The sequence below is a fragment of the Entelurus aequoreus genome, linkage group LG11, assembly GCF_033978785.1.
Source record: "Entelurus aequoreus isolate RoL-2023_Sb linkage group LG11, RoL_Eaeq_v1.1, whole genome shotgun sequence".
Lineage (NCBI taxonomy): Eukaryota > Metazoa > Chordata > Actinopteri > Syngnathiformes > Syngnathidae > Entelurus > Entelurus aequoreus.
The window spans coordinates 10396720-10424344 of NC_084741.1; the positions used below are offsets into that span (position 1 = coordinate 10396720).

Sequence of the window (27625 nt, forward strand, 5' to 3'; positions counted from 1 at the left end):
CTGAGCTCATCTAAGATGGACTGATACAAAGTGGAAAAGTGTTCTGTGATCTGACGAGTCCACATTTCAAATTGTTTTTGGAAACTGTGGACGTCGTGTCCTCCGGACCAAAGAGGAAAAGAACCATCCGGATTGTTATAGGCGCAAAGTTGAAAAGCCAGCATCTGTGATGGTATGGGGGTGTATTAGTGCCCAAGACATGGGTAACTTACACATCTGTGAAGGTGCCATTAATGCTGAAAGGTACATACAGGTTTTGGAGCAACATATGTTGCCATCGAAGCAACGTTACCATGGACGCCCCTGCTTATTTCAGCAAGACAATGCCAAGCCACGTGTTACATCAACGTGGCTTCATAGTAAAAAAGTGCTGGTACTAGACTGGCCTGCTTGTAGTCCAGACCTGTCCCCCATTGAAAATGTGTGGCGCATTATGAAGCCTAAAATACCACAACGGAGACCCCCGGACTGTTGAACAACTTAAGCTGTACATCAAGCAAGAATGGGAAAGAATTCCACCTGAGAAGCTTAAAAAATGTGTCTCCTCAGTTCCCAAACGTTTACTGAGTGTTGTTAAAAGGAAAGGCCATGTAACACAGTGGTGAACATGCCCTTTCCCAACTACTTTGGCACATGTTGCAGCCATGAAATTCTAAGTTAATTATTATTTGCAAAAAAAAATAAAGTTTATGAGTTTGAACATCAAATATCTTGTCTTTGTAGTGCATTCAACTGAATATGGGTTGAAAAGGTATGCAAATCATTGTATTCCGTTTATATTTACATCTAACACAATTTCCCAACTCATGGAAACGGGGTTTGTAATTATCTGAACATAAAGAAGCACTCAGTAACTTTTCAACCTTTGTAAAATATTTGTATAACTTTTGGGAAGACACATCGATTTACAACTGTAGTTTAATGACACCTCTGTCATGGCCTGAGAGGTCTGTATCGTTTTTGCTGGCACTTGGCGACATTGAGGAGGCATCACAGAAAAACTTACAAATGTACTGACTTCCTTTATGGAAAACGTCACTCCCCATTTCCCCATTCGTTAAAAAGACAAAAGTCGCCAGAAAACAAAAAGAAGAAGAACGCCTATATGCAGTTACTGCCATCGTGGCCAAAGCTACAAAACAAGCAAAAAAACAAACATTTTTGTCTGAGGAGACAAAAAAGAAAAATGGAGCTTACCCGGGTAAAAGGACAGTCAAGGATCAACATTGCCCCGGCTTTCACTCGTGAGCTTAATGACAAGGAATTTTAGACCGAAGCTGCTTTGGATCTTTTCCTGCTGGACTTGAGAGTGACTTTTGATGCTCAAATCAAAATGATAATGTTCATGTTAGCTATCGGAAATTTGCGTTGTAGCAATAAATAGTCACCAACTTGATAGTTTCACTACAACTTTCTTTGCTTCGGACCTGCATCCGCCCCGATACATTCTTGGTAGTAGCGTCAGGTTTGTAGCGCAATCCAAGATAATTTCTTGATAGTATCTGCTATTTAACATCAGCATAGCCATTAGAGGCGTATTATTTGTGCCAATATTACAGCGGACATCATGTCAGTATGGCGCTATTTGCGCTAGTCATTATGGGACATGTAGTCTTCTTCTGGCAAAACACTACTGCTTTGGTCCTCTCGCTCTGCCAAAATCAACCAAAACTGAAAGTTCTTAAATGGGGCTTTAATTTACATCTACTGTTAACCGCTTCATGATAAAAAAATGGATGTTATACAGCCTACTAATTTGTGTACATACAGTAAGCATGAAAATTAGGTCTTTGGAAATGTGTTCTATCCATGAATCTGCCTTGTTTTGTGATATAGGCCCAGTATTTATCGCTGCAGCTTTTTTCAAATAGGTGCCAACATTCCAAGCAACGGCGTGTATGACACGATTATTATGCTCATAAATCCAGTTTTTCTGGTTTTAAGCAATGAGGTGGGTGGATTTAGACAGGCCAAACTGCAAAGACATATAGTGAAGAACATATATAAGTGAAGTGACATTTTCTTGACATTCAGTTATGCGATTAGTCAAGTCGTGACATCTCACATCACATGCTCTGAAACTTTAAAACGTAGAATCTTAAATCTCTAATGCTCTCAGGAAAAGGAATATTTTCAAGAAATGCTGTGTTTTGGATGAAGTCTAGCTGCAAAGTGGGGCATGAAGTTGGTTTGATTTGATTTGAGAACTAACTTGTTGTAGATTATATCTGTGATGTAACCAGTGTCCTCTGCAGTGGACATTTGTGTTTTGCATGACAAAAAACAAAATGTGTACTCTAACACAGGGGTCCCCAACCTTATTTGCACCATGGACCCGTTTAATGTACCGTAGGCATTATTTTCACGGACCGGCCTTCCACAGGTGGCAGATCGATATTGCAAATAAGTGCATGAAAAATGAATACATAAAAAAACTCACCATAACATTCAATTAGTGGGAGCCCCTGACCTTTTCCCTTTGCAAAAAAGCTGTCCATAGACTCTTTTTTTTTTGCTCATTTTTGCTATTAGTAGACTTTGTTTTGGCTTTAGTATCTGATGGGTTATAGGTGATACATCACATTCAAGGACAAGATCATGGATATATATATAAGAAAGCTAGAAATACTTGACATTAGTTCCAATAGATTTCTGTGGATTACTATTTCCATTCTAAAAGTTATGTATTCGTATTTTGTGCAATATTTCATACGTAGATACTAAGGGTGTAAAGGTACACAACAATGTTGGTTCGGTACGTACCTCGGTTTAGAGGTCACGGTTCGGTTCTATTTCGGTATAGTAACAAAATATACATTTTTTGGTTATTTATTTACCAAATTTGTAAACAATGGCTTTATCCTTTTGACATTGGGAACACTATAATAATTCTGCCCAAAAATAGAAATAGCTCTGTGTGTGATGGATGTGAGCCACCACTAGGCTGATCAGTGCAACAGCAGGCAGTCATGAATGCTAAGCATAACAATAACATACATATACACACAGGGTCCATTGCCAGGGTTAATGTGGTCAACATATATCAAATAAAAACTAAATAAGATAAGGCTCAGAATGGTTTCTTAACAAAACCTTTCTACATATAAAGTGCTTGTTTTGATTGATTGAGACTTGTATTAGTAGATTGCACAGTAAAGTACATATTCCGTACAATTGACCACTAAATGGTAACACCCGAATAAGTTTTTCAACTTGTTTAAGTCGTCACTGGCTTGGGGATGGTGCAGCTTCAAAATGGGTTAGCATGTTTGACGTGTTGCCAGAAGCATACCCTACTGCTGCTGAACAATGTTGGCAAACCGCTTTCGCTTTGCCCGCCGTTCGTCGTCCATTGTTGTATCGCACCGCAAAGCCGAAATGTTCCCAAACGGGAGATCTTAACGAGGCAGGAGGGTCTTCCAGCTCTGACTTTTGCATGTTGTCGTAGTCCGGTCATTGCTAGCATGCCGTGTGTTGTGCCTCGGTGTGCATTGTTTACACAACGTGCGGTACGCTACTAAATATGTCCGTGTGGAAACTCGTTCGGTACACCTCCAAACCGAACCGAAACGGTTCAATATAAATACATGTACCGTTACACCCTTAGTAGATACACTAATGTTAGCTTTTTTGGTCCAATTTTCCATGTGTAAATACATCCGTTATTGCTAACTACTTGTGTAATAGGACTATGTGCAATAATACCAGCACTTTAGCTTACTAGGCCAAAGGTGATGTGTATTTTTTTCCTACAGCACAATTATTATATGCAACAATTTAGCACTTCTCCATCTGCCTTATGCACTTTAACTACTATGGTCACTTTGTTCCTGATCTGCCCTGATCTTAGGTCATCAACCTGCCGGGGACTGTTGATGGAACCTAGCTTTTGGCTACGATTTGGCACCTTTACATTTTATATGTTCATTAATGTGCATTGTCCCATGTACCAATGATGTAACAAATATAGCAAATGGCGACTTCCTATTAGGCGTTTTATAATACATCTATGAACAAGCTTATTGGTGTGTCTGGTGGGAATAGCGAAAGTTAAGTAGGAGAAAATGTTAGGTCGGTTATAAATTATTTAGTGTCTCTATGCGGCCCGGTAGAAAATACGTCACGGACCGGTGGTTGGGGACCACTGCTCTAACAAAAGAAAAAGACCAAAAATAAATGCAAAACATGCTGCGTCTCAGGAAGATATGCTAAATTATCAAATAAACTGCACACATTTCAAAAGGAAGTTCTATTGTTGCAGCTTTTTGCAAATTATACTTTTTGGTGTTGCTTATCATTGTTTGTTAATTGTATAGATTAAAAAAGAACCGGAATATAAGTAAGCGTTATGGAGTCTTGCAACAGAGTTAATAAATATCTCCCCTCAAAAATGTGATGTGCAATATAACTGATAATGCATCACTCTCACTGGAAGAACCAAAACAAATTTGTTTCATGTCTGGAAAGTGATAAGTGAGACCAAAACAAACGAGGTGCTTTAAAACAACACAAAGTGATGCTGTTAAAATCTGAGACGTTGGCTGTGAATGAATTAAATAAAAAAAAAGACAAACCATGTGCTTCTCTTTTATATGATTTCCAGATTTCTTCTGAAGTGGACTTGTTTGTTTAAAGAAAACAACCTGCTGTCTTGTGGTTTATCTTATCAGCCTAATACTTGTGCACAGTAACCTACAATATTATTATCAAAGGCTTTATCGCTTATAAATTCACTTTCTGTTAATCCAACAATTCTTGAACAGCCTTTTCTTTCAATGTGAACATTAATATTGTTTTCTGTGTTATAAATACTGTGTGTGTCAGCCCTTTAAGCAATTACCAACGCAAATACTGGAATGTTCTGCTTCACTCCAGTTTGATAAACTAATGCATTCAATCATCCTCTCTATTTAGCTGCACGTGACCATCAGCAAGACGGCAGTGAAGGTTGTGTTGGACTGCGCCGCTGTTGGAGAAAAAGGCATCAGTGCGGCCGGGAACATTACCACGGATGGCATGGAGGTCCTGGGGCGCATAGTGCGGTCCCAAGGCAGACTGGACAACTCTGCCCCGGTCAGTATAGAATCCTGTGTGACCTGTTTGCATATTGACTAACTTGCGTGCGTGGTTTAACACAGGAATCTTTAAAGCCATACTTCGCCTTACTTGTAATGGGATCACGTTATTTGATGTGGGCTTTTTATATTTGATGAATGGAGTTCACTTGTACAACACTCTTCCTTCAAGGTATTCAAAGCCCATTTACATTCTTATCTCATTCAAGCAGTCACACAATGATTAATGGGACACGTTGTCATGAAAGGACCTGAAAAAGTATCTCATTCACACACTGATGATGACCTCCAGGAACAACAAGGGATTTTTTATGTTCAGAATGATACTATTATAGAAATAAAATGACAAAGTTCTTGAGTTTGAATGATGTTTAATAGAATGTGCATTATGGTATTACTGTCACATCATGAGCATGTTTTGCTTCTCTACTGGTCAAAACCTTCAAGAATAATTGCTTATGTCAAAATGAGCGCCTTATTGCTCATAGCTTTTTATGATATCCAATCTAATATTTCTGAGATACTTGTGGTCAAATGTGTTATTATGATTACATTCACAGTATATGTCAATACACAGGGGTTAGTGCATGTGCCTCACAATACGAAGGTCCTGGGTCGATCCCCGAGTTATCTGAAAAGTATTCACGGTGCTAAACTTTTTCCAAGTTATTACAATAGTGTTATTCCAAAATGTAATTAAGAAAAACATTTGAAAATTTACAAAGAAGACTCCATTATGACAACATGAATGATTTTATTTTCAAATGTTTGCAAATGTAATAAAAATAAACTTATGAATTCACAAAGTCTTTGCCATTACGTCCAAAATTGAGCTCAGGTGCACTCTCCACTGATTGTATTTGAGATGCGTGAAACAAGTAATATGTTTTTTTTTTTTTTTTTAAATGGCCAGAAATATCTTTAGACCTCTGAGACAAGATTGTCTCGAGGCGTGTATATGGGGAAGGGTGCAGAAAAATGTCTGCTGCTTTGAAGAGCCTAATGAGCACAGTGGTCTCCCTCATCCTAAAAGGGAAAAGTTTGTTACCAGCAGGACTCTTTGTAGAGCTGGCCGGCCGTCTAAACGGAGGGATCGGAGGAGAGGAACCTTAGTCAGACCAAGAACCTTATGGCCACTTTGTGGTTATGGTATAGCATTAGTTTATTTCGAACATGTGTAACACAAACAAATAAAAAAGGTAATCAATACAGTTCCCAAAAATAAGTATTAATAAGTCGGGATCCACACATTTTGCTGAATATATAATAGATGATATATTATGTCTAATTTTTTCAGAAGGTTCAAGATGTTCTTCTTCCTTGTACTTGGTAAACACTTTGAGTTTGAACAGTTTATTTAAACTGGATCATATTAGTGCATTGTTTGACTTCTTAATCCATAATTGAATTCCCCACATTGATGGGATAAAAGTTTTAAGTCTTGTTTGGGCATATGTGTTTTAAGTATTTTTTTTTTCCTAAAGGCAGTATTTCTCCACTTTTGTTGAGAAGATGCGTTGTACATTCTTGGGTAGCAGGTTACAGTTTGCTTTGTGCATCATTTTAGTTTGCAAATGCACCAAATCATTGATATATATATATATATATTTTTAAATAAAGGGTTTGAATCTTCTCTTTAAACAATTTATGTATTGTCATAACTGACACATAATTTTGTAGTTATTGTCCCACATTTCTACACAATAGCATAGATATGGTAACACGAGCAAGCAGTGGATAATATGAAGTGATTTTTTTTGTCCAGTACATATTTTGCTTTTTTCGTTGTTCAAATATTTCTTGTTACCTTTTGTTGTATTTTTATATGACATTTCCAGTTTATTTGATCATTTATTACTATACCTAGAAATATGATTTATTTTATCCGGTCAATTTTTATGCCGTCTATTTGGGTTTTGTCTATTTGTTATTATTTTTATTAGCTTCTGTATGTTCTCCCCTGAACAGAATGTGGTCGTGTCGTCCGCAAATAGTACTATTTTTAAGTCCTTTGGAACTTTACAAATGCCGTTTATATAAAGATTGAACCATTTTGTTCCCAGTATTGATCCCTGAGGTACCCAGTTCAAGACTAACCCTCTGATGCCATACCGTTCTAATTTGTAATTAGGGTGTTATGGTTAATTGTATGAAACATTTCTTTCCAGTCCATAAACACTGCGACTGCACACTGTTTACCATCTATTGCATTGGTCATTTCCTCCGTTATTTCGGTTATGCCATAGACAGCAGCCCCTTCTGGAAGGACAACCATCTCTTAGCAATTCACCAATCAGGCCTATATGGTGGAGAGGCTAGATTGAGGTCACTCATTACTAAAAATGCACTTGGCAGGCTCTGCCTGGTGTTTGCCAAAAGAAGGACTCTCAGACCATGAGAAACTAAATTGTCGGGTCTGATTAGACAAAGATGGCAATCTTTGGCGTGAGTGCTAAACGTCAAGTTTGAAGGAAACCAGGCCAGTAGCATCCCTACAGTGAGGCATAGGGGCAGCATCATGCTGTGAGAATGTTTTTTTAACAGCTGAGACTGGGAGACTAATAGAATAGAGGGAAAAGATGAATGCCGGATTCTCTTGACCTCAGACTGCGTCGACTTTCATCTTTCAGCAGGACAGGGACGTTAAGCACTTAAGCCAAGATACCAAGGGAGTGGCTTTAGGGACAACTGTGGATGCCCTTGAGTGGCCCAGCCAGAGCACAGACTTGAATCAGACTAAACCAGACTGAGTGTTTTTTCACCGATGCTTCCCATCCAACCTGATGAAGCTTGAGAGGTGCTGGCATGGGCGAAATTGGCCAAAGACAGATGTGCCAGGCTTGTGGCATCATATTCTAAAAGACTCGAGTAATGACAATGGTGCATTATCAAAGTATTGAGCAAAAGATGTGAATATGTACTCTAACGTTTTCATTTTAATACATTTGCAAACATTTCTTTAAAAAACAAACATGTTTTCCTGGTGTCTTTGTAGAGTGTACCGAATTTTGAGGGGGAAAACAATTAATTTATTAAATTTTGAAATAAGGCTGTCACAGAGCAAAATGTGAAAACAGTAAAGTGTTTGTTTCGAATGCACTGTACTATACAGCAGGGGTGTCAAACATAAGAACAGGCTTAATCCGGCCCACGGCCCGCAAGATGAGTTTGCCAAGTATACAAATCAGCTGCAATTTTTTAATGAAAAATACGGCTGTTCTAAATGTGTCCAATAGCAATTCAAGTGTAACCAACGTCACACATCACACTGTTTAAAGATGACGTGTCAGCTGGTTTGAAGCGCCCTCTGGGTTGGCTGCCTCTACTCCAATCAGCGCAGGTGCAAGCAATCAGCTGCTCCTGTTGTGGCTTGCGCAGATGGCGGCAGACCTTTGCGGTATCGATGCACAATACCTTCTTTCCTTGTAAATGATCCACTCAACGAATAAAATAACAAAATGATAAGATGCAAAGACTTGACCATCATCTTTGTAGTTAGAATTCCATGCATCGCTTGCAATTGTTTGACGGTGCGATGCGCACCCTGAACTCCATTGTAACAATATGTTTTTCTACATTTGTTGTTTGTTGTATTTTTTTTTAATGCTTTAATCTACCAGGTTCACATTGGTTAAGTTTGCAGTTATGTTACCTTGATTTCAGATATGGTATCATTTTGATTATTGTTTTGTTTATATCATAATTGTAATATTTGAATGATGATAAATGAATGTGTTACGGCAGCTTCTGATATCACCAACGTGGCGGTTTGAGGAAACACTCGATAGCTTTTCAAAACACAGCTTTAATGGTGAATTGCCAACATGAGAATGCTAAACAGGACGTGCTTAAAGTTTAATGGCTTTGTAAATATACTGAGACAAAGTCTTCGTCATTTGTTAGTGCCAAGAGGATTATTTGTAATGTGTACATTTTCAGAATATGTTTGTTCTATTTTTGGCCAAAGTCAAACATAGAAAACAATCTGAAGTTATTTTTAAGTTATTATGCCATGATTTTACCAGTCCGGCCCACGTGGGAATATATGTTCCTCCATGCGGTCCCTGAGCTAAAATGAGTTTGACACCCCTGTTATATACTATACATACTACAGTGAATATTATTTCACTGGCTCAAGATTGTTTACCACTGTGTGGCATATTAATACATGTGACATACTACATTATGTGTTTGTAGCAAACATCTTACTCTAGTCCAAAAATTATTGACCTGCATCAATCAGGACCAACTACAGTACTTTGGAATTTCAACAATATTTAGAATATTTAGTTTTCAAACCTCTTTCACCTATGCTCATTTCAGTTAAATTAAAGTTTTAAGACAAACTACTTAAAATCTACTAATCGAATGTATTACTATGATCATCAGTTAGGTGGGCTTTACCAGAAAAGTAGAGGTATCAGAAATTTGTTGAAGTGTGCAAATAATGTAAATGTGGAAGGAAAGCGGTAACAATTCAAATCTGATTGGAATATTTGTTACGATAACTGAAAAAATATATTGATGTAAATAAAAAAACAACTATATAAGAAAACATCAAGTAAATGCCTTCAGTTTGCCAGGAAGCAATGGAAAAAGTATGTGATACCCTGTTTAAGCGAGGTGGATGTACATATACATATGTAAGACAAAATATATATGTTGAACAGTAAAAAAAAAACTATTGTTTTAGTGAAATGATGTCACATGGCCAAATAAAAAGGACAAGGAGAATTTTTGGCCACTTTACAGTTCACTGTCCATTAACTCAGAAGTGCCCTGCATGACCACAACACATCAAATGTACGACCATAAAAATCCTAACTATACTGAGCCTAATTTTACAAATGTTTGCAGTTCCAGCTCCAGATGTTTGACATCATCTGCAGTACTTCCTGGGCCAGCAGGGATAAGTGCTGTGAACTGCCAGCCTTGGTAAGAACATCACACTCTCAAACACCACTCAATGTGCAGCAATTTAGTGGATAGCACAGCCTGAGATAACCAGAGCCGTAATTTTGATGATGATCAAATTGAGTGACGATAAAACCAGAATGAGAAAACTAAAATGAGATCCAAATGAACTGGAATCAGTTTAAATGCCGATGGCCACTGGCAAAGCAGCAGCAGCGTTAAACAGCACCTGCAGTCAAGGGGAGACTATTTCATTTATGAGATGGAATTAGAGCCAATGAGCACCTGGAGGGTTTAGCATGTTTTCATCTATCGCTCATACACACATGTGTGTGAGGAAACAGTTACACTATTCAACATAGAATGATTGCTCACAATGTTTCAAAATCACAGTATATATACACTACCGTTCAAAAGTTTGGGGTCACATTGAAATGTCCTTATTTTTGAAGGAAAAGCACTGTACTTTTCAATGGAGATAACTTTAAACTAGTCTTAACTTTAAAGAAATACACTCTATACATTGCTAATGTGGTAAATGACTATTCTAGCTGCAAATGTCTGGTTTTTGGTGCAATATCTACATAGGTGTATAGAGGCCCATTTCCAGCAACTATCACTCCAGTGTTCTAATGGTACAATGTGTTTGCTCATTGGCTCAGAAGGCTAATTGATGATTAGAAAACCCTTGTGCAATCATGTTCACACATCTGAAAACAGTTTAGCTCGTTACAGAAGCTACAAAACTGACCTTCCTTTGAGCAGATTGAGTTTCTGGAGCATCACATTTGTGGGGTCAATTAAACGCTGAAAATGGCCAGAAAAAGAGAACTTTCATCTGAAACTCGACAGTCTATTCTTGTTCTTAGAAATGAAGGCTATTCCACAAAATTGTTTGGGTGACCCCAAACTTTTGAACGGTAGTGTGTATATATATATATATATATATATATATATATATATATATATATATATATATATATATATATATATATATATATATATATATATATATATATGTATGTGTGAGAAAAAAATCACAACACTATTTCATCTCTACAGGCCTGTTTCACGAGGGGTTTTCCTCAATCCTCCCCAACCCCGCCCACCTCAATCCCCTCCCCGCCATGGAGACCAGGATTAGTGATGGACATTAGCCGCTAGCTAGCTAGCCATGTCTTAAAGCACCTCTTCCTGATGGCGTTTCAGTGTTATAATATCACCTTTATCTTTAGTTCTTAAGCCAAAATGCGTCCGTTCTCCCTTTTCTGTCTACACACTGGGTCTGCTTGTAAGTACTCTGTGATTGTGCGCTACCGAACATGCTCGTCTGCTCGTAAAACCAGTAATTTCATGACGTGACGACGACGCGTACTATGGTACCGAAAATGATTCATTAGTATCGCGGTACTATACTAATACCGGTATACCGTACAATCCTAGTACGGACTATAGTACTGTAGTATACAATAATATATGTTTTCCCCACGCTTTAAACCATGTGTTTAATACAATGCTGCGGCTAATATATTGATATTTCCAGGTTCACAAGCTTCACATGCCGCCAATATATTAACCCTCATCACATCAGACCAATGACAATGCTAAATTGGTCATGGTGGACCAATGAAATGTTTCACATCAAATTAACGGCACTGACTTACACAATCATTCAGTCAACCGTTTAGCGCATTATGGACTCATCCTCATTATGGCAAATACACAGCAAAATGCAGGAGACGCAGCCCTAAAGCCGAAAGCGACCAACTTGGCCATTAAAAAGTAAATGGATTTGCCGCACGGAACACAAATCCATTACCACCAACTGGCCCCGAAAGGAAGCACCGCCACACACCAAAGAAGACGACACATGCCTATAGGCGTCTCGAGACAGAAGTGGAAGCGAAAATGCTGGATGACGCCAACCACAAGTACCCAACTCCGACACCAAAGAAGACAACCACTTATCAAAGTTTTGGCATTCGTAGCTCTTTATGGCCCCAAGGGTGTCTTATTTTGTGGTCGTACTCAAAAGAAAAAAAGCAGAGAGACTAAAACACAAACACGTGGGATTCTTTGTTTGGATACGCAGGCAAACAGGCTAGTTTGTTACTCTACCATTTGATAACCGAGTATGAAAACCTGGACAATATTTTGGCAAACATTTTCATTAAATACCGAAACTTACAAAATGTGGAGCCTACGAAAACTACATTTGGAAACATTACGATAGTTTTAGAAATAATACCCAACATTTGGTACATACCCATCTTTAATCTGTGTTCTGATGTGTTTATATTGTAGCGAGTTGAAGAGGACTGCCCCTCAATGCCTCACTCATGTGCCTGTTCCCAAGACAGCAAAGGACCGCCAGGACCCTCCGGACCCCCTGTGAGATCCCATTGTTTCTTCAATTTAGAATTAGGATGACATTTGTTGACTATTTCCTTGAATTCATTCTCCTGCTATGTTATTTTCAACTATTATTTCTTTGTACCTCATTGCATTTGTTCACAGCCCCAAATTCCCACATGTTGTTTATTCCATTTAGTTTCTAGTAAAAAGCAAACTTCTGATTAGTTAAACCACACTACATTTCCCAAGCAACCACATTTTACAGAACTAGCATCTGAACGTTAAGAACATTAATTCAGATATTTTATTAAAAACTATTTGACTTCGTAAAAGTCAATATTTGCTCGAGAAAAAGTACTCAAGTACTTTAGAGCAGCTGTGTTCTCTTCAGACATTAGTACGCAAAAGCTGATAGCCTGAGAACGCAAATTAAGAATCTCATTTCAGTCCTGAGGCTTCTTGTTTTCATCCTCATTTTTCACTTTGTCTTTCATTATTTATCTCCCCTGTTCAGTTTTTCCATTGACTATTCTCCATACGTCTTTTGTTTTCTGGTATTTACTCACCACTCTCTGAGCTCTCAATCATTGTCTGTGTCCACCACCCGCAGCATATGGTTTGAGACGCTAAATAATAGTGATTCCATTCATCACGGATGATTACGATCCACCACAATTTTCATTGGTGAGCAACATATCAGGTTTTCTTTCTTATCTGAAACCTCCACATGTTCACTCAGCACAGTCTTTTTGTTCACTATTATTGAATTGAATTTAATTTCAGAACCATGTAGCGCTAATATAGTACAGTGCAGGAATACTAATATCTGATATTCATGTAATGGTCTCATTTTCAATATCTCGTTCGTTTTGCAGAGAATGCGTGACTTTTTTTTCAGTGTCCACTTTACATTATTCATATTCATCCAAAATCGATGGGCACACTAGATTTAAAATCCAGCTAATTTCCTTCTGTATCTTTTCCCACAGCTGTGGGAAAAGATACAGAAGTAAATTCTTCATCTCTGACTCTCTCTTTGCTGTTACTCTTCTTTTAACCATGTTTGTTTTGGTTTTAAAGACACTCCTCAAATCATATTTTCTACAGCAGTATGTGGATGTCATTGAATGGCTGCTTGGAAAGACACCTAAGTCCTAAAAGTGCACACTACAGTCAGCAAGTATATCTGAACCATCCTAAAACTATACATTATAGCTACTGGAGAAAAACAAAACAGTGGAAACTTTATATGACTTTTCTCGACTGGAACTTAACCTAAAAATGTTTTTAGGTTTAATCAGCATATTTTAATTTAATAAATTTACAGTCATGTTTACATGATTGTAAAACCAGGGGTTATCATTATTCTTTGAAACGTTTTCATTACCAAACCCCTATCACTGCAACATTATCTAATTATTTTATTTGTACTTAAAACACTACAGTTTTAAGGCTTTTAACCATACATTTGATAGTGTTTCAAGTATAATTTTAAAATGTAAAGAAAAATTCACTCGAAACAATTTAGTCTTGTAGAAAAATGCATTTGCAGGCTGTAATGTGCATTCCAAAGCAGCAAGTGGTGCTACTACTGCTAACCATTGGTGCTTTAAACTCATTATTGTGGCTCACAATACAGATACGGCTTTTCTCAGAGGGCCACCTGTATCTGCAAAACCATATAAATGTATAAATGCTTCATGATATTATTTCACAATTGTCCTTTCTTTTAATTGGGGACGGCGTGGCGAAGTTGGTAGAGTGGCCGTGCCAGCAATCGGAGGGTTGCTGGTTACTGGGGTTCAATCCCCACCTTCTACCATCCTAGTCACGTCCGTTGTGTCCTTGGGCAAGACACTTCACCCTTGCTCCTGATGGGTGCTGGTAGCGCCTCGCATGGCAGCTTCCGCCATCAGTGTGTGAATGTGTGTGTGAATGGGTGAATGTGGAAATACTGTCAAAGCGCTTTGAGTACCTTGAAGGTAGAAACGCGCTATACAAGTATAACCCATTTATCATTCATTTATAATTACTATCATTGTTTACCTCAAACTGAAGGAAAACTTGCTTTGCTACAGCTATGCTAATCTGAAGTCAAGGATGTATTAAAGTTCATCTATCCTAGAATTTATTTTGAAAAGGGTTTCTGTGATAAAAAAAAAAAATGCTTGGATTAGCTAGCTCAAATAATACTGAAGTCGGAATAATTGCAATTGCATGCAGTACAAGTTTTTTCTGTCAAAATAGAAAAACATTTAGCATCTAGAAAAGCACGGGGAGAGCACAGAACTAAGAGTAAAAAAGTTCTGAATCCAGACAGTGATCCAAATCAGCCCCAAAATGTATTGACTTGTTTTTTATCCCATGGAGTTTGATGAAAAGCTGCCCATAACTTATTGAGCTATCTATAGAGGAAAACAGAGTAAATCCTCTTGTCAGTCTTCCAATGTTTGTCTCTGTGGGTGGAGGTGTTGTCGTTAGCATACACACACACACACACACACACACACACACACACACACACACACACACACACACACACACACACACACACAGAAGTTGAAGTCGTAACAAAGGCGTAAGGTAACATACTAAAAATGATCCGGCCCATGCCCAAAAGCTAGTCATTTGTTCCTTATCCAATTGCACTTAAACCTTATTGACAGTTTATTTAAGAAACATATGTCAATATTATTATTATTTGTTATTAATATATTTAATATATTTAGCACTGTGTAATAGTATGTAAATTTATGTATTTATTTATTATCATAATTTATTTTAGTCCCTTCTTTTGCAATATATTTGATTAGTATGTGATTTTTTTCTAATCAGCCTGATCTAAGCCTTGATAATAATCTTTTTGATTAACATATGGTTTCATACTGTATCATTTGACAAGGTGTATGCTGTTAAACTGTAAGTAGGTTAGATATAATTATTGAATATGATTGAAATCAAGAGTAAGATTACTAATTCAGTGTTAATATCTGTAGTGGAAAAGTCAAAACAGTTAAGAACCCCTGCTCTAAAATACTTGGGCCGATCAGAGGATATAGTTTTGCTCAAGGAGGATATTGTGGAGTAGTCCAAAGGATATGCTGTATGCTCATCCACAGTTAGTGGAAGATGCTAAATGTTTTTACAACAGGAACTACAGTCTTCCAAGTATTATTATTTATAGCGACTCAGACTCCAGACTCAGACTTGAGCTACAATTAGACTAGAGTATAGTTTGTTGGACTGTCACTTCCTTAATACAACTTAACAATTTCCCTTGTGGATCAATAAAGTTTGTCTAAGTCTATTAAAACCAACAACATTTGCCCTCATTGAGGATGTCTCTGCATACATATAATATATATAATAGAACTAACTTTACAGGATATTTTCTTAACCACATCTGCGTGCCTTCTCGTCATTTGCTGCACCTTGCCGTCCCCCAACAGTCTCAAGAGAGAAAACAGAAAGAGGAGGAAAGCCAAATAGGCAAATGATTTGCAGATGTGTGTGTTTAGTCCCCACTCACATACTACAAGGGTCAGCCAGATGTCTACAAATGTCTAGTGAGTAGGTCATTTTAGCATTGACCCTTCCTATTAATGTGTGAAAACTGAGTGATGAGAAAAGCTGTTTGTTTTGTGCTATTCTTTTTTTTACGGGAACCAATGTAAAGTGGCCATACTTTCTCCACTTCGGACCGCAGACTGAAAAATCCAACAATGCATTTGGGCAATTAATTAAAACAACAGAACTGCCTGCATCTTAGTTTTGTGACAAATCGTATTAATATTGTTTGTTTTATCAGTATCAACATTTCCACTTTTTCTTGTTACATTTAGATTTTTTTTTTTTAAATGTTTGTATTCTTTTGCCTTTTTTTCTATTTAAAAACTGTGGGCTACTGCACTTTGGACACCTCTCCAATTTAGTGCATCATCTCCAATAACGTGAAATTTTAAAAAGGGGGAAAGAAAACGGGTATATTGCATGCATAGCCTATTCACTTTCAGGGGACCTATTATGCAAAACTAACTTTTCTTACATATTTGTACCTGTTTTCAGGACCTGCATAAGTCCTGAAAATTTGAAATCAAACCATGGAGGCATGGCGGAGATTTTTATAAAACAATCCCGCTTTCCTTCATACTTCCTACAAAGAGCCTTATGGAATTTGCACAACACTTGTGATGTTATTTTCAACATACGACGTCAGCGGATATCTCCATATATGGTAGACGTTTACCCTAAGATGTTTGTGCGAGTCCACCATTGTAATCAATAAGTTCCTTCTTTCTCTCTATCGTCTTGTTGTGGGGCAGACTGGCTCTTACATGCACGTGCATCCGCGCTGTTGCCATTTCTAATACAAAGTAGCATATAGTTCTAACTTATATCAGTCAGTACTTACCGGTGTTAATGTGTATGTTTGTGTGTCATGATGTTCATTTTTCCCATAGTCAGTAAACACACCATGTCGGTGGAAAATTAGGAAGTGTTTTGTGTCTAGGAGTTAAACACGGAGGCGAACGTGTGTGGACGGAGGAAATTAGAATCGGGCCCGTTGATACCATACAATTGGCAATAAAAGCTAAAAAGAGTGTCAGACTTTGTGTATCTTCTTCGAGACGCTATGATACATTGCATTACTTTATTTTGTTGTCACATAAAAAACCCAAATTTGTAAGGTGTGGCGGCTAATATGTTGCAATGCACAGTCAAATACAATAATGGGAAACCCCGAAATGTGTGTGAAGCGCTGTTAACGCCTCACACCCTGCAGTAGCAGGCGAGCCAACTTTCCAACCTTATGTCGGCAGCTTTGGTCCCCACAAAAAAAACAGGCATAAAGGCTAAAGAGACTGCATCCCGCCTGTGTCAATCTCAGGCAACAACCCTCAAATTTTATGCATAACTTGCATGTCCACTAAATATGCTCAGCTGGCGGACCCCGAGTAATGTCCTCACTGTGCATCACTGCAAAAAAATCTACTACAGAGATGGCTCAGAGTGGCTGTTTCAGGTGTTTAGGACTCGTGTCTCTTTGAGCCCTCTCCTAAACCCACAGACAACACCAATCCTCTCCAAGCTACTCAAAACTAGGCGGGCATGATGGACGATGAACTCTCGGACTTTCCTCCACTCTTTGAGGACCCCCAGGAGCTAAGGATGCAGATGGCGACACCATTTCTGACCTCCTCGACATGGTTGGGCTTGAGGAAAGGGAGGATGACAACTCCATCTTCCCTGCAAACCCAAGGAAACCCCAGTACAACAGAGGCAGTCTCCCTGGGGGACAGCTATGGGTATGTTTGTTAGCGGACAAAGCTGTACCGGCATGTATAAGGGAGATGAGACATTACCTGACAAGAGACAGCTTCCCACCAGGGACTGCTCTCTCTAAGTTGGAGATTCACAAGATAGGTGAGTTGAGGCGAGCTGAACCCTCACAGGTAGAACCTTTAGTGGTCTATCATCTCCACCCTAACCACCACTAACCACCATTGTCAGCCTCTTCCAATATTTCTATGCCAAGCAAAATGGAGCTGAGAGGGCCTTGTGGCTAAACATCTCAGGCCTGAGTGATCCACAAGATATGGAGGTCATGGAAGTGACCTGTGACCCCTCTAAGGGCCTCTTTGGTACAGCCTTGGCAAATATAAGGGAGGCCAGTACCACCTGGAAGCAGGAGGTTGAATCGTTTCACGTTTGCTTGCAAAGGAAATTTGCCCCCCTATTTGCCTCAGGGTCAGAAGACTGGCTTTACTGCGGCTGCAGCAGCAGTGAGAAGGAGGCCAGAGAGTGTGGGACAAAGGGGACGGGCAGCTGGTCAGTAGGTCAACCAGCAATTTGGACTGTTAATTGGAGACCTTGGGATAAATATTCCTTCGCAGAGGCTGCAACCAGAAGCCGCACCTCTATCCCCTCTCTGCCCCCCACCCCTTCACACACAAGAGTGGCCTAAGTTTGTGTTCAGTAGCCCCAGGCAGGTCCCGTTTCTCAGGGTGTTCTCCATCTGTTGCCTTTTTCTTATGTTCAAGAAATGGAGGTTTTAGAGCCACTGTTCATTCCTTGTCACCAAGCACTATTGCCTTTACTAAAAGTAATAGTTTGTGCAACTGCAGCCAGGCCAAGAGCAACGCCTACACAGGCTGGTGCAGCCAGTGCTCTTATGAAGCAGCATGGGTCTCCTGTCCGTAAGAGGGGCTCATGTTCCAGGAGTGTTCTACCAGAGGGTGGATCTTCTGTCATAAGGAAACCCTCTGTACGGAAAGTGGTCTCTCCATTCACAGGTGGGGGAAGAAATATCGTGCAGATACGGCAAGGCAGCCGTACATCTCTTCACCGTGTGGACAATCGCAAAATGTCCTCTGTTCTTCTCCCTGCCGGACGCGAATGGAAGCTCTAACCCTTCTGTTGCCAAATGTGCTGCTGTACGCATTCAGAGAGGAAATGTGTAACTGGAAGTACCGTGTTTTTGAGGAATGGTGTGCTTCTAGGAACATAATTTCCCTTCAGTGCTGAATGGTGGACCCGCTGTGTTTCCTGCAGGATTTGATGGAAAGAAGGAAGGCTTTTTCCACAATCAAGGTATACTTGGTGTCTATCTCTGCTTGCCATGTGGCCATGGGAGACAAGCGCTTTGGGCAGCACAATTTGAAAGGGGCATGCCGTAAATGCCCCCTTACCGTGGGATCTGTTAATGGCAATGGAAGCCCTTTGACATCATCCATTCAAGCTAATTGATGCTGTGGAAATGAAATGTGTCTCTTTGAAGACCGTGTTTCTCTTAACTTTGTCTACAGCAAAGCATGTGAGTGACCTGCAGGCTTTCTCGATTAGTCCAGCTTGTTTGCAATTTGCTTCTGGATTGGTAAGGTTTGCATGTGGCTAAACCTACTTTTGTTCAAAAGGTGGTGGGCTCATCTTATTGGTGTTTTACTATGGAGTTGTGGGCCTTTCGTCCTCCTCTGAGCAGACATGTAATTGGAGCTTCCCTATGGCAATATCCCAAGGTGAAACACCTCACTCTGTTATCAAAGAACCAAGGTTCCTTTTAGTAACCCAAAGAAGGTTTTTCTTTAACAATGTCACCAAAATTGGGACCTTTAAAAGCAACCGTTTGAGTGCCTCTTCTCTCAAAAGAGGAGTGACCAAGTGAGAATGATGACATGTTTCTTTCCTGTTTGGTGCTTATAAACCCATATTACTGTTATAACATTGATTTTTAAAAAGGCAGGGGCTCTTTTATTGATTAAATATATTGGTGTGTTTCAGGGTGGTCCAGGCATAAGAGGGGCACGAGGAGACAGAGGGGAACCTGGAGTGACGGTAGGTACAAACAATGTAGTTGCGGTACCTGCTGCTTGTATGATGGACTCCTCTGACCATCAAGACAAATATTGTATTTTTTAATGTTGTGTAGATAAAATGAAGGATGCTAATTGTAAAATGATATTCCTGTATAGCTTTCACCTCGAGCTGTTTATTGTTTTGGGTATAAAATTAAATATGCTCCAGATAAGAAAGTGGTTATATCACGTTTTAATGACTCCAAGACATTAGCTTGTGGGTGATGGAGCTCTAGTGCAATGCTACAGAGGGATTAAAAGGAACCCCAGGAGGAAGAAGTAAGGGAGGATAAATGAAAAAAAACACCCACTACATGGTCAAGGTCTCTCAGCAGCGATGTTCTCACACACTTGCTGACTATACATTCTACATATGTTTGCGCCACTCCTCATCTCCAAGGACAGAACACCCCCGTATACTGTCTATTCAAGTGGTCAAAGGATAGAACAAACTTTCAGGAGTGCGAACAAACAAAGAGGCCAGTCAAACATCGCCCACTCGGGCTGCTCATTCAATAGGGGTCAATTTTGAAAAGACAAAAGCAAATTTAAATACCGTGTACTGTATATAATCTCAAAACTCAATGATGATACACTTGTGGACAATCAAAAAGGAATAAGCAAATCAGTTTATGAGATGTAAAATTACAATGATGTCACCAGAGCTGCAGTTTTATCTCCATTGCCATATTTATATTTATGTGGGAGCAAACATATAACCAACACGTCCAACTTTTGAACACCACCTGTCTATACAGTCTGAGATATGGAAAATTTGTTTGAGATGAGGTTCTTCTTACCATGTATGTTCAGGCATGCAGTGCAGTCTTTCAGCAAATCAATAAGAACATGTTCTTTTGATTGGCCAACCCAAGAGCAAATCTCGAAATTCTGAAGACAGATTAAATATATTTTTTGCTATCAAGACCATGTGTTATGTGAGATGCACACTTTTTTTTTTCTTCTGCTGGAACACATATTGTGCAAACATACCCGACATGTTAATATTCATGCAAGATTTTACAAAGAACTATAGACGGTTCTTAAAATTGATTTTTGATTGTTTTTAATTAATTACAAATAAGAATCGCAATTCATTCGAAAATCGATTTTTTTTGAGACCCCAAATATATATATATATTGTTGTGTAATAACAGTCCTAGTTTTGTCCCTGCTGAGTTACCGTCATGCCTCCTGCTCTTGATGTCACTTCCTGTATCATACAGAGTTGTTGTTGACCTCAACAGTAGTAAACGTGAAGCTACAGAGCAACCAAGGTTTCTGTGTCCTTATTATTATTGGTGTAATGCCCAACCATATATATGGGTATATAACAATTGGCGACGAGGTGGTGCGTCCTCACATTGTGTGTTTATTGTTTACCTTGGCCGTCCGTGTTTTTTTTTGACGAGCAACCGCGGGATACAGGCAGGGGGTGCTGTCTACTTGCTGGAGAGTGGATGACCAGCATGTTACAGAGCACAGCTCTATTGCAAGAGAAAGACACGTTTCCGTGGTAAAGGACACTTGGAGAAGAGAAGAAAAGACATTGACATACATCCAATTTCTGAAGCAGAGGAATATATTGGGGACATTTTTTTGAACATGGCTGCACTGATTGGACATATTGGACCTTTTGAGGAGGACACAGAACAGTGGAGTTCATACACTGAGAGGTTTGAGTATTTTGTACTGGCTAACAAAATTGAAGATGATGTTTTGGTGCCAACATTTTTGAGTGTTATAGGAGGTAAAACATTCACCCTATTGCGCAGTCTACTCCAGCCTGACAAGCCAGGAGACAAATCCTATAGGGAAATAGTGACAATATTGGGGGATCACTACTCTCCTAAGCCACTGCTAATTGCAGAGAGATTCAGATTCCATAAAAGGAACCAAGAGGAGGGTGAATCTGTCTCACAGTTCATAGCTGTATTGAAACGGTTGTCTGAACATTGTGAATTTGGACTTTCACTCAATGACACCATACGTGACAGACTGGTGTGTGGTCTACGCAGTGAGGCCATCCAGAAACGACTGCTTACGGAGGCTGATCTAACCCTGGAAAAGACTGTGCGTATAAGTACATCAATGGAGATGGCTGCCCATGAAGCACAGCAGTTAAGTGCCTCAGTTCAAGTTAATAAATTGTCTTTGGAACCACAAAACAAGGCGACAGCTGGCAATCCATGCTACCGCTGTGGGAGGCCGGGACATCAGTCATCAGAGTGTTGGTGTAAGGACTTGGACTGTAGAAACTGCGGGAAGAAAGGACACATCGAACGTGCCTGTAAAGCGAAAGAGGCTCAGACGAGCAAACAGCACACTGAGACCAAGAAAAGTGGTTTCCAACGGAACAAGAGAAAACAGGTGAATATGGTGGAACGTGACCAGGATGAGCCGAGCGACTGTGACTCTGATGATGAGATCACAGTGCATGTTTTATCTGTCAGGGACAGTGATGATGGATATTGGGTCACACAACTGTTGGAGAACCATCCTATAAGAATGCAAGTAGACACTGGTTCACGCGTATCGATGGTATCAGAAGCTGTTTACAGTGAGAAACTGCAGCACCTTGTGCTACAACCAACCCGGCTGAAGTTAAGGACCTACACAGGAGAACCTGTCCCAGTGCTGGGAGTTGTGGATGTGACAGTGGAACACAACGGACAGAAAAAGACTCTTCCACTGTACATCATTCAAGGGAAACGGCCAGCATTGCTAGGCCGCCGGTGGCTGGAGAAGCTCAGTCTGAATTGGCAAGAAGTATTCCTAGTTAGGGATGGGGACACAGGGCCACTACAGGAGATTCTAAAGACACATTCCCCCGTTTTTGATGGAGAACTTGGCAGCATGAAAGACATTACAGTTAAGCTGACAGTGAAACCAGGAAGCGTGCCAAAAGCTTTCAAAGCTAGACCTGTTCCATATGCCATAAAACCGAAGGTGGAGGCAGAATTAGCCAGGTTAGTGAAGAGTGGAGTACTGGAACCAGTGAGCACAAGCGAATGGGCAACCCCGATTGTTCCAGTCATGAAAAAGGATGGAACTCCACGGATCTGTGGTGACTTTAAAGTCACATTGAACCCTGTCCTACATGCTGAGAAGTATCCTTTGCTCATTATTGAGGAGCTTTTTGCAGGCCTAGCTGGAGGCCAGAAGTTTAGTAAGATAGATTTATGTCAGGCCTATCTACAAATGCATGTGGATTCAGAGTCACAAGAGTTGTTGACTATAGTGACACACAAAGGCCTGTATAAGTACCCCATCTCCCTTTTGGAATTACCTCTGCCCCAGCACTTTTCCAAAGAGCCATGGACCAGATTCTCAGTGGGATACCAGGGGTCCAGTGCTATCTCGATGATCTGCTCATCACGGGACCGGATGAGCAGTCACACTTGAGGAATCTGGACATCACACTGCAAAGATTGGAGGAATATGGCCTGAGAGTTCGGAAGGATAAGTGTGAGTTTTTCCGGCCTTCTGTTGAATACCTGGGGCATATAATCGACAGCACAGGACTCCACAAGGCACCATCAAAGGTGAAGGCTGTTGTAGAGGCTCCATCTCCGAAGAATGTAAGTCAGCTGAGGTCATTCCTGGGCCTCCTAACATACTATGCAAAGTGTGTGCCTAACCTTGCAAATGCATTGAAGCCTCTGCATGAACTTCTGAACAAAACTAAGAAATGGAAGTGGACGTATAAATGTGAGACAGCTTTCAAGGAAGTAAAGACAGCGCTGTCACAATCTGAGGTCCTCACTCATTTTGACCCCACATTGCCAATTCAGCTGGCATGTGACGCCTCACCTTTTGGTGTGGGGTCGGTAGTGTCACACATAATGCCATCGGGCGATGAAAGGCCCATCGCTTTTGCATCAAGGACATTGAGTAAAGCAGAAAGCAATGACGCCCAAATTGAGCGTGAGGCACTATCTATAGTGTTTGGGGTGAAAAGATTTCACCAGTACCTTTATGGCAGAAAATTCACGCTATTGACTGACCATCGGCCTCTCACCTCCATTTTTGGTTCCCATACTGGCATTCCATCGCTTGCTGCCAGCCGTATGCAACGATGGGCTCTTTTACTGTCTGCCCACCAGTACGACATTAAATATAGGAAGGCAGATCAGCACGGAAATGCTGATGGGCTGTCAAGACTTCCACTGCCGGTCACACACATTGAGCCGAAAGAGGCTGAGATATTCTACTTCAAGGAAGCGGCTGCTACCCCAGTGACCTCAGCTCATGTGAAGAGACACACTCGCAATGACCCAATCCTGTCTGAAGTTATGGACATCATTGCTTGCGGCAGAAAAGGAGATATGACCCAAAGCTTAAAGCCATATCTGATGAGGAGAAATGAGCTTTCAGTCCAGTCTGGATGCTTATTGTGGGGCTATCGTGTCATTATTCCTCCACCATTAAGAGAAAAAGTGCTTGATGAGCTTCACTCTGGGCACTGTGGTGTAGTGCGAATGAAAGAAATGGCACGGAGCTATTTCTGGTGGCCAAGCCTGGATGCAGCTATAGAAGAAAAAGCCAAGTCATGCTCTGCCTGCCAGAAACTGGGAAACCTCCCACAGCTGGCTCCCTTGCATCCGTGGGACTGGCCTGAGGAACCATGGCAAAGAGTTCATGTTGATTTTGCTGGACCACTGGAGAACCACATGTTCTTAGTTGTAATTGACGCTCATAGCAAATGGCCTGAGGTCGCTGTCATGAAGAGCACCTCGTCAGAGAGAACCATTGAAGAGTTGAGATCAATTTTCAGTCGTAATGGTCTGCCACAGCAGTTGGTTAGCGACAATGGTCCACAACTGGTGTCAGAAGAATTTAAGGCGTTCATGGAGGAGAATGGTATTCAGCACATCAAGTCTGCGCCCTATCATGCGGCTACAAATGGGCTTGCGGAAAGATTTGTACAGGCTCTGAAGAAAGCTCTCAAGTCCTCCCCAAGCACAAAAACCCTTAACAGGCGCCTCAATGCTTTCTTGTTGGCATATCGAAACACCCCTCATGCTACCACTAAGGTGTCCCCTGCCTCAGCGATGTTCAAGAGACAACTCCGCACTCGACTAGATCTCCTGAAACCTCTAAAGACAAGAGAGGTTGTGCATCAGCAACAGAAGGCTCAAGTGGAAAGACGGGCAAATGCAAAATTGCGGAGCTTCATGGTAGGAGACCGGGTTCTTGCTAGGAACTACACCAACGACATAAAGTGGGTGCCTGCGACCATTGTTTCCAAAACAGGTCCTGTCTCCTATACTGTAGAAACCAGTGACCATCGCATCTGGAGAAGACACCTCGACCAACTGCTGCACACTTCGGGGTCTCATGATGACTCACGCCAGCCGACATCTTTTGTTCCGGAGCTGTGTCCTTCCCTGGAGCAGCCTCAAACCCCAGACACGGCTGCTGTTCGAAGATCACCTGGATCTGCTCCTGGCACACCGGAACCTGCACGAGTACCTGCCTCAGGTTTCACTGCACCCAGACCAGAACCCACACCATCTACAGCAGGGGTCACCAAAGCGGTGCCCGCGGGCACCAGGTCGCCCGTAAGGGCCAGATGAGTCGCCCGCGGGCCTGTTCTAAAAAAAAAAAAAAAAAAAAAAAAGGTTTAAATTTTTTTTTTTTTTTTTTTTTTTTTTTTTTTTAAATTAAATCTACATAGAAAAAACACAAGATACACTTTCAATCAGTGCATCAACCCAAAGAACCTCCCCCATGCACACTCATCCACACCCACTCACACAAAAGGGGTTATTTCTTTCTGCTACCAATATTCTGGTTCCCACAACATAGACAACACATCTGCAAGGGACACAGTCCCTGAAGCACACATGATTGTACAGGCTGCTGGTCCACTAACATTTTCATTAATTACTATTTTTTATGTAATTATTTTTATATTGTTTTACTTTCTTTTTTTTCCAAGAAAATGTTTTTTATTTATTTATCTTATTTTATTTTATTTTTTAAAAAAGGGCCTTATCTTCAACAGACCAGGTTGTCAATGAAATTAGATTTGCTTAAAGGGTTTTTTAAACCAGGCCCAGTCCAGATAATGTCCAAGTCGGACTAGGCAGCACACACCTTCATTCATGTACACAGAAACAAATTAGGGAACACAACAGATTGCATATAATTTATAAACAAAATTACATTTTCAAAATAAGCATTTATGTACAGTCCAGATTATGTCCAGGTCACTCAAATTAGGGAACACAACAACAGATATCATATAATCTATAAACATAATTATACTTTCAAAATAAGCCTTTGAGGACTTCTCATCTTTTTTTTAATGTTTTTTGGCATCATTATCGTTTTCAACCATGTAACTTTCTAAAATTAGAAAATACTGAATAAATGTTTTAAAGAAAGTAATACTAAGTGAATATCTGTTTTTGGCCTTAAAAATAAACATGTTACCGAGTACTATAATTAAATTGACTAAATCATGATTGTCAATGAACTCTCCTAAAATAACAGAAACCACATTAAGCTTCATAAACAAACCAATCCTTAAACACATTTTTTCAACTTCCACCCAAAACAAAGACACAATATGACAATACCAAAACAAATGCAGGGTGGATTCAGGCTCCTGACAACAAAATCGGCAATCATCTGACTCTGTCATATTCCATAATTTTAACATTTTCCCTGTGGGTAAGAAGTTATAAATAATTTTAATTTATAAATAACGATTTTGCACATCGATTGTGGTTTTATAGATTAGTTTGAATATGGCATCCCATGGCAACGGGCAGTCAAAAAAGTCCTCCCATTTTCCATTTGTGTTGTATGAGGCAGCCTTCAAAGATTTCTTTATTAAATGAAAATTATATATTTTTCTATTTATTTTAGTTCCTTTTTGCCAACTACAATTTCTTATTAGAGGTTTACAAACTAATAATTTAGTAGTTCCATAATTAATTATTTGTTTCCATCTTTTCCCAATTACTCCAGTTAGTTGATAAAATGAAAAGCTTGAGCAAGCATCACCATCAATAGCTCTAAATTCATCATACTTCATAATTTTACCATTCTCATTGATAATATCATTGACAAAAATGATTCCTCTTTCAAACATATTTTTCCAAAAGAAAGGCTTTCCATCTATTACAATATTAGAGTTCATCCATATTAACTGCTGCAAAATATCGTCTCTTTTTTCTGGCACATAAAATTGAAAACACCACTATGAGTGGATTGTTTCCTTTATGAACCCTGCCATGTTTCCCAGCAGACTCTCTGGGAGGGGATCACTTGTAAAAAAGGATACAATTTCTTTTGATACAGTACATGTTTTTTGTCCAACAGGACATTTGTGTACCACTCAATGTTTAAATACATATTTGGAACAATTGATGCTTTTAAAGACAGACACATAGCTTCAAGGTTGAGAAGTTTCAGGCCCCCATATTCATACTCTTTGTACAAAACCTTTCTTTTAATCTTTTCTGGTTTGCCGTTCCAGACAAAATCGAAGACCCTCCGCTCATAAATCTTAAAAAAGTTTTGTGATGGAGCTGGTAATGACAAAAACTAATAAATAAATTGAGGAATAATTAACGAGTTGGCAATAGACATTTTACCATACAAGGTTAGGGATTTCCCTTTCCATAATTGCATACTTTTGTCCAGCTTTCTTAGTCGATTATCATAATTTACTGAGCCTAGATCTTCCAGATTTTCTGGGACAACAACACCAAGTATGTTAACTGGTCCATCTGTCCACAAAACAGGCACTTTGCATTCCATTCGAAAGGACGTTCCCTTTGGATTTCCGATCCTTAACATTTTACATTTATCATAATTAAGCTTAAGGCCAGATTGCTGTGAAAATATGTCCAAAAGATTAAGAAGGTTCCGCAAACAATGAGGAAAAATCTTATCTTTGTGAATCAGCCTTTT

The 27625-nt window shown here is 39.8% G+C and overlaps 1 protein-coding gene across 1 annotated transcript in view; it reads left to right on the forward strand.

Moving 5' to 3' along the window:
* LOC133660511 (collagen alpha-1(XIV) chain-like) overlaps positions 1–27625 on the forward strand; it is a 243948-nt gene that overhangs the window by 159073 nt on the left and 57250 nt on the right. Inside the window, exons 31-34 of the mRNA XM_062064049.1 lie at positions 4915–5073; positions 9933–10010; positions 12294–12380; positions 19623–19676. Of these exons, the coding sequence (XP_061920033.1) occupies positions 4915–5073; positions 9933–10010; positions 12294–12380; positions 19623–19676 (378 nt within the window). The remainder of the gene's footprint in view (positions 1–4914; positions 5074–9932; positions 10011–12293; positions 12381–19622; positions 19677–27625) is intronic.